This window comes from Salvia hispanica, chromosome 1 (assembly GCF_023119035.1).
Source record: "Salvia hispanica cultivar TCC Black 2014 chromosome 1, UniMelb_Shisp_WGS_1.0, whole genome shotgun sequence".
In the NCBI taxonomy this organism is placed as follows: domain Eukaryota; kingdom Viridiplantae; phylum Streptophyta; class Magnoliopsida; order Lamiales; family Lamiaceae; genus Salvia; species Salvia hispanica.
Window position 1 is genome coordinate 13,441,942 of NC_062965.1, and position 11,454 is coordinate 13,453,395.

At 35.0% G+C, this 11,454-nt stretch overlaps 1 protein-coding gene across 1 annotated transcript; it reads right to left on the bottom strand.

Annotated features, from left to right (window-relative positions):
• Positions 1–360: 360 nt before the first annotated feature.
• Positions 361–1,617, bottom strand: LOC125201992 (receptor-like protein 44). The gene has a single exon (XM_048100305.1). The coding sequence runs from the start codon at positions 1,423–1,425 to the stop codon at positions 616–618; it is 810 nt and encodes a 269-aa protein (XP_047956262.1). The 5' UTR covers positions 1,426–1,617; the 3' UTR covers positions 361–615.
• Between the last annotated feature and the right edge of the window lie 9,837 nt (positions 1,618–11,454).

Sequence of the window (11,454 nt, forward strand, 5' to 3'; positions counted from 1 at the left end):
AACCCATTAAAAAAAACAAAATTAACATGTACAGTGGGCCCCAAAATTCATGTACTCTCATTACATTACAATGCAATAGAAAAAGGAATGAAAAAGAAAGGGAACAGATAAGCTCCAGAAACAATAAACATGATGAAATCATAAAAGAGTTGACTGAATGTCTCCACAAGAAAATATGGACTGAATAGTTATTTTATTGAATTTACAAAATTAACAAAGCTTATGGATGGAATGAAATTGAAAAGGAAAGAAGAAGAAATTGGTAGAGTGGAAAAGGAGATATTTCCATGTAAGGTTAGATGATAACTTCTTACCTTCAATTATGGACCCAACATTTCAGGCTGGGAGAGAGAGATGGCATTGAAAACTCCAAAATTCATTCATTGCTTTACATATTTGTACTAGAAAATTACTAAGCTTGATTAATTAAACATAGGAAAAGAATCACAAGATGAAGAGAAGATAGAAGCAACAATGCAATGGCTAAACCTACCCAATTACAATAATAATCCCCATTAACAATTTAAAAAGGGGAAAAAAAAGAAACAAAAAAAAAAGAAGAAGAAGCATACCTGCAAAATTCAATCAAATCCGAGCAATTAATGAATGGCGATCTCAGTAATCGGGCATAAGCTGGCTGATTTTGCCTTCATCGTTTTCCGATTTCTTATCAGTCACTCTCAGCCAAACGCAGACGGCGGTGAAGCTTAGGATCAAGCTGAGAAGCCCGCTGCCGAGCCCGATCCCGACGATTGCGAGGACGGAGAGCCCGCTGCTCTTCATCGGCGGCAAGGGGTAGCCGTAGAGGCCTTTATTCCCGGCGTATGAGCTGGCATTGAAGCGGGGCAAGTTGCCGCTCCGGTTCCCCAGCGACGACGGAATCGGACCGGATAATTTATTGTTTGAGACATCGAAGACGGAGAGCCTCACCAGGAGCCCTAGCTGCTGCGGAATTAGCCCCGAGAGCTGGTTATCGTGGAGATCGATGACGTTGAGGTAGGCGCAGAGGGCTAATTGCTGGGGGATGTCGCCGGAGAGGTGATTGGCGGAGAGATTGAGGACGGCGAGGTTGACTAGATACTGGAGGTCGGGCGGGATGGGGCCGGAGAGCTGATTGGAGGAGAGGTCGAGTGCTTGGAGATTAGTGCAATTGGAGAGGAAGGGGGAAATGGAGCCCTTGAGAGAGAGGTTAGAGAGAGAGAGCTTGTAGATGCGGCCGTTGTTGCAGATGGCGCCCTCGAGGAAGGAGGTGAATCCCTGGCAAGGGTTGGCGAAGGTGGATTTGGTCCAGTTCTGGAGATTTCTGAGGGGATCCTGCAGTGACTCGCTGAGGTGGGTGAGGCAGCGCTCGTCGTTGGGATCGGCGGAGGCGGCGGAGAGGAGGAGGAGGGCGGCGGCAATCCAGCCCCAAATGATGCCCATCATTCTAATCTCAACACATAAAGAAGAGAAGATGCACGCCAACTGTTTGTTGAAATGGCAGAGGGGGGTTAGAGATAATGGTGATAGTGTTTTGAGGAGTAATCAAATGTAATTAGTAGTTTGCTTTATCTATTTTTTATAATTGTGTGCTTATTTGGGTGTTGAAATCGGAATATGGAGATGCGTGTTGGCATGTAATGAAACCATATTTATTTGAAAAATAAGTGAGGTAGAGTGTATATATAGGTCACATGTGGGTGGGCAGCACCGAAAGTAATAACACGGCTGCAGCCTGCGGGGGATGTTCATTGCTCTACTAATTCTTCTTACTCTCATTCACTACCAATTAATATTCATCATCCATCACTATTTTACAATTTCCTACTTCTGCCGTTTTCTATCGATAATACTCCTACCGTCCCATTTTAATTGTACCATTTTTTTTTATTGTAATATTTTATTTTAAATGATATATTTTTAAAAATAAAAATATTGCTCACTTTATTTTTTTCTCTTTTTATTTTATTTTCTTCACTTAATTCATAAAACAAAGAACGAGACGGAATGCATGTTAGACTATTCATAACGAAAATAAGGAAAACTGAACCAACATAGTTAGCTTAGTGGTTTAACACATCATCCATGCCTTAAGCATGAGTTCAAAGGTTCGATCTTTATCCATATAAATGGAGTAAATTATTTAATCAGTCTCTAAACACTTAACACAAGAGATTAGTCCTTCGGCTGTCATTAGAAGGGATACAATTGTCATAAGGAGGGATACCCCAATTTAGAGGTACGATCCAACCCTGAACATTACAAGATGAGATGGGTGCCCACGCAGTAACGGACATGGGGTTTGTGGAATTTTTTGTAAAAAAATTGTTCTTTTCAATTATTATCTTCATTTCACATTATTTGAGTAATTTTGGAGTTGGAAGAATTTCAAAAAAAATAATACTACTATTCAATAAAATTACTAACTCCCTTTGTCTCATCCTAAAGTGAGACGTTTTTCTTTTTGGTACATCCCAACTTAAGTGAGACTTTTTATTTTAGTAATATTAACTCACTCATCTCTCCTATTTTATTCTCATCTCTTCTACTTTACCCTCTTAGATCTTATCTTTCTTACTTTATCATCTCTTTTACTTTATTCTTTCTTTCTATTTCTCACTTTATTTTCTCTATTACTTTACTGTTAATAATTTAATTAAATAAACACCACTACCTAATTTATGTGCCAAAATAGAAACGTCCCAATTAGGCCATAACAGAGGTAGTATCAGTTTTTCATGTTACTTGAGTCATTTCTTTCTGCATGAGATTTAAGATAAATAGTGTTTAATAGTTAAGTAACTATGAAATTATAGAATAAATAATGAATGGAAATTACTCACGTAACGTGAGATGATCAGAAATGGAATACGACTAAGGTTTCAACAATTATGTTCGGCCCCATTTTCATTATTCCAATCTTTATTTTGTCTCAAATCAATCCCAACAATCAAGATTCCAATCTCGACCCCAACACACGAAAAGATGTCAACAATTATATTCGGCAAAGAGATTAGGATCCAGCTCCATCAACAAGTTAGAACATAGAACTTGACAATATCATGTCTCGTATGTTGTCGTGGTTAAACGATATCTCCTATCCGTTGTCGGGATTCAATGTCAAAGACTACAAAGACTCTAACATGGCACCATAAGGCTTTTGGGCAATGTTAAAAGGGAATAAGCCAACTGAAAGTGGCGGTACCAAGAAGTACTTATATGATGAGTCAAAGTTGTTGGCCTGAATCTACTATACGACTCTGATGACCCGATCCTTGAGAAAAACCAAAATCAAAATGTTTTGTTAGAATGTTGTCACAAAATACTACTCCTAGTACAAATTGAAGTTGTATCTAGCACGAGATACCTAGTCGATGATCGAGGAGAGCCGACTATGGGTATCAAGAGATGCTTGCTGAACTTAGAGACCAATTTATCACATAAGTAAATAAGAGTTTTAAATTATGTGTTTTTTCAATTTTAATTTAGATGTCTTCATGATTTTTAATTAAGCTGTTTACTATTTTTAAATTATATATTCCGTAGTTATTGTTAATGTTTAGTTGTTTATTTAAATTAAACTGAGTTCTGATTTGAAGACTTAACCCGTTTCATTGACTCAAATAACTTGTATTAATTTTTAAATAAAACAAACTATTTACTAGTATTAATTTATAAAATGCTTTAATGCGTGTACCAAGATCTAATTTATAACACTACGTGTTTGTTATTTATGGTATGTTTGTTAAATTACTAATATAAATTAGAAAACATGTGTAAATATATTTGGTAGTTGCAGAAGTCTCGTTATACCACTACTGAAACTCATCATTAACATACATATCATGCTGTCCACGAAACTGAGCTTTTCATACCCAATATTTTAAAAGCATAATATCTTTTTTTGAATCTACCGAATTAAATTCAAATATGATTGATAATTTTTAGTTAAAAATTGTTAATTGCTACTATTAATTATAATCAAGATTTAATTAGAATATATGTAGCTGAGAATGACTTAATTTTCAATCATAACATTGGCTTCAAATTTCATTGAAGCTGCCATATTTTCACAAAGGAGAGGTGTATACCTTTTACTGAGTTTAAACAAAAAGAAATTAATTTGACCATACAAATATTTTATTCGCAACATAGGATTAAATAAAAGACAAAGATATCATTTTGCTTCCCGGATCGTTCCAATTCATATTTGGTCACAAATATATCAATCTTAAGAGCATCCGCAGCGGTAGCAGGGACGGTGCTCGTTCGTCCGTGCCAGCGGCACGGCGCTGCTCTTAGCTAAGAGCACGTCCGTGCCGCTGAGCACCATTACGTGGCAGCTTCTGATTGGCCAACGGCATAGCCGTTGGCAATTTCGTTTTTTTATTTTTTTTTTAAAAAAAATTCGAAATTTATTTTAAAAAATGTTTTTAAATAAAAAAAATATTTTCCCACTTCCCAAAAAAATATATCCGTTTTCTACCCACTTTTAATTTATTTTTCAATTTTTTTCCCCAAAATTCACATTTTCATCTATAAATACCCTCACTCCAACACAAAAAAAATCACATTCTCATATATTATCTATTCTATCATCATCTACATTCTCTCATCTTTTTTCCTCATACTCTCTCATCTAAATTCCCACCACACTACACAATGTCCGGCTCCGGCGATCACCCCTCCGGCAATCGCGGTTGGAACCACGATTGGTTCGACCCTCACTCCTCCTGTTCGTGGCACCCGCACCCCGTACACTCCGGGTGAGATGATGACGATGTTCAAAGCCTACTTGGCAGTCTCCGAAGATCCGGACGTCGGCACGAACCAAACCGGGGAAACTTATTGGTGGCGCATCACTCGCCTCTACAATGAAACCCGGCCGGCGGGAACCATATATCGCAATGATAGTATGGTTCGCAATTGCATCTTCAGATGCAACGAGGCAATCGGGAAGTTCCAGGGGATTTACCTCCAGGAAGAGTGGTCGGCGGGGAGCGGCACGAACGAGCTCGACATCATCACTGCCGCCTTGGTGGCATACCAACGGGAGGAGTTCAAACCGTTCAAGTACCTCGATTGTTGGCGGAGGGGCGCCAACATCCGAAGTATAGGGGCGGCATAGCAGCATCCTCCTCCAGCTCCTACAGCAAACGGTCCAGGTCGGTTGCCCTATCCGACGGCGCCTCCGATGATGTGGCTACCCGGCTGCCGGAGCTAACTTGGGTAGCCCCGACGCTGGCCCGAGCAGTGCCCGCCCGCAAGGAAGGAAGAAGGCGGCGGCCAACCGCCCCGCCGTCGCGCCTCGACTCCATCCGCCCCCGCCCCCCCCTGTTCCCTTTGTGCCTCCTCCACCCCCGAACAACACGTTGTGGGCCATCTTGAGTCAACTCTATATGAACGATACGTCTCGGATGACTCCGGATCAACTTGCAACACATGAGCAAATGATCCGGGGTCTCAAGAGGCAATTGGGCATAGAGGACTAGTCTTCCACAGTCTTCCACGTGTGTAATTTTTAATTTGTATGATTTTAATTATGTATTTTTTATTTTCTAGGATTTTAATTATGTATTTTTATTTTTTAGTATTTTAATTATGTAATTTTTATTTTTTAGGATTTTAATTATGTAATTTTTATTATTTAATGTATTTTTATAATTTTGAAATGTTTTTAATAATTGGAGTATTTAAATTGAATAATAGAATGGTGGGACCCTTGAGCTTGTCCTTAGCTAAGAGCACGGATGTGGGTGTTGTGCTCTTAGCTAAGGACAAGGAGTAAAAGTGGGTCCGGGCCCACCTCCGTGCTCTTAGCTAAGAGCATGGATGAGGATGCTCTAAAGTATAATCACAATTGAAAAGACTCGTAAGAGTGGGTTTGAATCTCCTGCTATGCTAAAAGCTAAGAAGGATGTTTTATTCCTCACAACATTATATTTAATTTTAAAAAATTAAGATTATTATTATTATTTAATTATATATTGTGTCATTTGGAATAGTACACCTTACTGTAGCTTTGAGTAGCAGAGGATCCAAATCCTACATAGAGGATCCAAAGCCCATAAAAGTATACAGAAATTGTTGAAAATAGCGCATCACCCGAATTTATAAACTTTATATGGTTTTAAAAAAGTTAAACTATAATAGTATTTTTATTGCTAAAAATTAAAAATGTTATAGTTCCATAAAATTTATAGTATTACAGTATATTATTGCAATTAAAAGTCCCAAAATAATGTGAAAACTAAATACTATACTTCTCCGTCTCAATTAAGTTGAGTCAAAACTTTTGAGTACAGAAATTAAGAAATTGTGTTTAAAAGTACAAAACAAGAATGAGATAGGAAAGATAAAGAGATAGTAAAGTAGGTGATGAAATAAAATAATAATGATTAGATATTTTAATTTTTATCAAAATAAATCACTCAACTTTATTTGGATATCTAAAAAAAATATGACTCTAATTTAGTTGGGACGGAGAGAGCACCAAGTACTAAAACGCTCCTCATGGAAATAGTGCAGCCAACATTTGAACAGAGAAAATGATTAGAAGTGAAAAGATACGCATGCAAATATTTCAACCGAACGAAAAGGCTAGAACGAGAGATACCAATTTTTTTTTATAAATGCATTATGAAAATCAAATGTGATTAAACGCTTTAAGCAGTCATCTAATCATTCGTAAACAAATTCACTGTGTAGCACATGTATTTACTATTTACACATAAAAGCAAAAGAAATCGGTTCTTGCGGAAAGACAAAAATGAGAGAGAGATTTAGACAGTGTATTTATGCAAACAAAGTTAAGCACGCGTGAGGATTGAGAAGGTGGTGTCACCCTAATTCATAAATGCCAAATTTCTTTTGGACTTTATAATAAGGCAAAATCATCATTTTCTCCACCTCAATTTGGCTTCTAGGTTTATGTCGTGTCCTAATTTGGCTTCATTTAATTCTCTTAATTAAAGCTTTGAAATTGAAAACTCTAACTACCATACCTTCTTAATTCTCAAGTATTCAACTCTTTATATGGATTTTCTTTTCAATCTTAATTACGTAAAAGTAAATAAACACACAATTAATTTGAAGAACTAGGCTATCAATATAAAAAAGACAAATAATAGTAGCACAAAGTGGCATGGTCCATTCTGCCCTCCACTTAGCTTGCTTATTCATCATACATCAATTAGAATGGTCCTACATATACATAAAAAATAGCAAAAAGTCTGAAAATAAAGGCAGAAATCTGATTTTGACTGTGGAAGTGAAATCTGCAAATTACAAATGCAAACAAACATTCAACTAGTCCTGTCAAGATCGCCTAATTCAAAGATTAGATGACTAAGATTACCAAGCTATTGTTTAAACGTAATACTCCATTACCAAGATTGTGTAGTAGTATAAAGTTTGAAAGGGAAGAGGAAGAAAATCCACTACATAATACATGGTCCAACAGACAATATAATATCAAGTTGTTAGGAGGAAAGAAGGGAATCTAATCTCACACGAGAGAGGGAGAGAGAGATGGATAGATAGGTTGTGGGAATATCTTGGACAAGCCATTCTTGTTTGAGTGCGACATATGTCCCTTGGTCTTGCTTACTTCCAATCAAATAATGTTTGTTACTTTGAAACATTGTGTAGAGCTACACTATGTAGTAGTATTTGATATTTCTCCCAATTTTCTTTAGCTTTACACAATTCAACAACTCACTAATACTCTTATGCTATAATCAAAAAAACAAAAATTGGAAATTCTATTGATAATTGAGGAAGATTATAGTAGCCGAGCTATCACAAAGAGGGAGTATGAGCGATTGAGAGCTCTGCGATTTCTCACGTAATAAAGGCTTGTTACTTCACCGATAGAATATATAAGTGTTATTAGAGACACGAATGGGGTGACACATTTCGTCCTTCTTTAGAACTAGCCTTGCTGGCTAAGGGGTCTTTTGGACTCTTTTGAATTTGTCTTTGTTTGTGTTGTGAGGTTCTTAGATGGTTGTTGATGCTTGTTCGCCTTTTTTGGGCTTGAGCTTTTCTTTTAGCAATAATCTGACTATAGATTTTTTATGAAAATGTTATAACTATACATAATTAGAATCAAATAATCAAAGTATTGACAAGGAAAAATATATTGAACTATCCATAATTACAATAATAGGGGAGTGGTCAATTGCTAACTCATAATTTAATTGCTAACTACAACTAATTTAAGGCCATAGGATTTTAGAAAACGTGTGGTCTACAATTTGCCACGTGTAATTTTCGTTTTTATTAATAAAATAAAAAAAGATAAAAAAAACTCCAAATTAGGGTTTTGGATGAAAATATTAATATAGTGTTTCGTAAATAATGCTTTGAGAATGTCAACACAATGCTATAAGAATGTTAACTCATTGCTTATATTGACATTCTACATGTATTATATTGACATATTTTATATAATATGTTGACTTTTCTGCTTGTACGAAAAAATTAAAAAATTTTGAATTTTTTTTCAAATTTTGACGTCGGAACATATGCATGTAGGATATCGTTGCAATCCTTATGAAATTATCTTTAATTTGATATATGTTACATGAATTTAAAGTTTTAGGATTTCTTTTAAAAGTTAGTTATAACTAAACATGTAGTTAATTGACATTAATACCCTTATTGATATTTTTTGGAATTAATCCTATGACCTTATTGACGTTTTTAGTTGATCGTATTGACATTTAGGCATTAATGATCTAAGCCCTTAATTTAAATATCTAATGGCTATTATTTAGTTGTAGTTAACAATTAAGTTATGAGTTGGCAATATAACACTCCCCTACAGTAATATATCCCAAATATCACAAAACTACAAAATGTACTGAAATTCAATTTCTGGTCACATGAAGATTTTGTGGTTTGTCAAATGATAACGTAGAATATATGATATGAGCTAGCATCAAAACAATGTCTATTTTTTATTGTCTAATGAGCAACCTAATCCTTCATTAGTCAATTTTGGAATTTAGGACTGTGATAGTTTGGGTATTCAATTATAGTTATGCTGGATGTGTTTAATGTGTGATACGTCCACTAAAAGGTCAATACTCAATAGTTCAACAAAATACTGTAATTATGCATAGCTAGAGACAATTATGTTAAAAGATCAATAATTCAACAAGTGTTAAACTTAATTTTTCTCCAACCCAAAAGAGGAAGAGGCAATGCACTTAATTGATTAGGGTGGTGCTTAAATCACATGCTTGTTATTAATCTTGAGGCGTGCATTCAGTCGTTTCACTTGAACACAAAACTTCAAACTTCAAATTTGAGTCAATTTTCATTTTTATAATTATTATTGGCAAAAATAGTCAGAAGATCAAACAAGAATAACTATGACCTTAAAATAATCCAATTAAACAACATCTTACCATAGATCAGACAACAATCAAACGATAAATAACATATTCAATACAACATATATTCGTTATGAGATGTGATCAATTGCTAACTCATGATTTAATTTCTAGCAGTTTAAGTTCACATCTGAAATGCTAGGGTTCGGATTTGATTTTGCTCACTTGTCCATCACATGGTCTTATTTATCTTATCTAGTAGTACCTGTATATATGTTGTGTCACTAGCTCGTACCATTATCATTCGGGACACCATATATAAGTGTTGTAAGGTGGTAGACATAACCCTTTAATCAGAGCTTGCTTGGATTGTGATTTATGAATTCAAATCTGACACAAGATTGCCCTTCCTCAATCATTCATTTGTTGAATTTCTAAGCACCATAAATCACATTTATAAACTAAAATTTAGGGGCATCCTACAAAACCCAATATCTGGCCAGTTTCTGCTCAAGAAATAATAGCTTAAGTTCCTAATATTCTATGTTGAATTGAATAGTTGAATTCCCACTTTATATAACACTATATAATATATACATTATCCTTCCCCCAATTTTGTTGAGCATGTTTTAGATCAACAACCTATTTAATTAATGCTTTTGTAAATAATGAAATGGAACTACTTTACAACTCAAAAGATTTAAGTTTGTCAGGCCCAGAATTAACCACACGTCAATATGAAGAGCACATAAAAAAGAAACTGAATTATGCAGCTGGAAATTGATGTGCCAAATGCGTGTGTATATATGTCAAAATTGAAAGTTTGAAACATTAGCAAAGTCGACCCACACTTGTCTCATGGTCTCGAAGGTTATGATTATTGAAAGTGAATATATATTGATGTGCATGAGACACTCAGACAAATTTGTTGTAGAATAATTTTGCAAAGTGTAATGGGGACCCTAGAAGACTAACTATATTTTAGTTTCTATCACTTCAATGGATATAAGATACTAGTATCATTTTAGATCTGTATGAAATTCAATTTTCAAGTACAACAACCGATTGTTTTCCTTTTAAAAGTATAAATTTTTTTTTTCACATGAAAAGTATAAATTTTTTTCTTTTTTTATACATGAAAAGTATATATAATAAGTCTAATCGATTAGTTCAAATAAATTGGTCATTTGGATTTTAATTATTAATACTATTCAATATATCTATGTGAGAGGATATCAGATTCAATATCTTCGATATTGTTTTATTACTTTTAGAGCACTCGCAATGGGAGACTTAAATCCGGAGCCCATCTCAGAGTCTATCTTCATTTTCTCATGCCACATCTATCTCGGAGCCCATCTTAGAGCCTATCTTCATTTTCTCATGCCACATCTATCTCAGAGCCCATTCTCTACGAGGGGAGCCCATCACAAAGCATATCTCATTTCCACATCAACACTATTTTCTTTTAATTTCAATGTCAATATCAAAATATTTAAATTAAAATACATAATAAATTAATTCTCTACTTACATTTTTCTCTCACACCTAATTAAGGATGAGTATTTATAGAGGAAGAAATTTAATAAATTATTTTTAAAAAAAATTGAAAATCGGCCCCTGCGCCCCGCAATGGGGGCCTATCTCAGGGCCCATGCCGATGGCGGATCGTCTGATGAGGCGATCCGCCATCGGCTTTGGGGCAGAGCATATGGTGGGTGGAGATTGACCCTTGCTCCAATGGAGGCCATTGAGAGCTTATGGGGTGGTCGATACTCGGCCCTTGCGATCAGCCACCATTGTAAATGCCCTTATATATCCATAAATTGGTATACTCGTGGATTCCAACACAATAAATATTAATAATAAATCATATCTACAATTATTATTTTGAATATAAATAATTTTAAATAATAATTATTTTAAACATATATATTGGAGTACAATTTAAGTTGAAGTATGTTTTATTATTTATAATAATTGATTCCTATGCCTACTCTATTATAAGAAACACATCACACAACTCCATATAATTTAGTTATTTGGGTGTGTTCAGATTTTTGGTATCAAAGTAGTGTACATTATTTTTAATTTGAGACATAGTTTTATCATTATTATTAAATCTGATTATGAT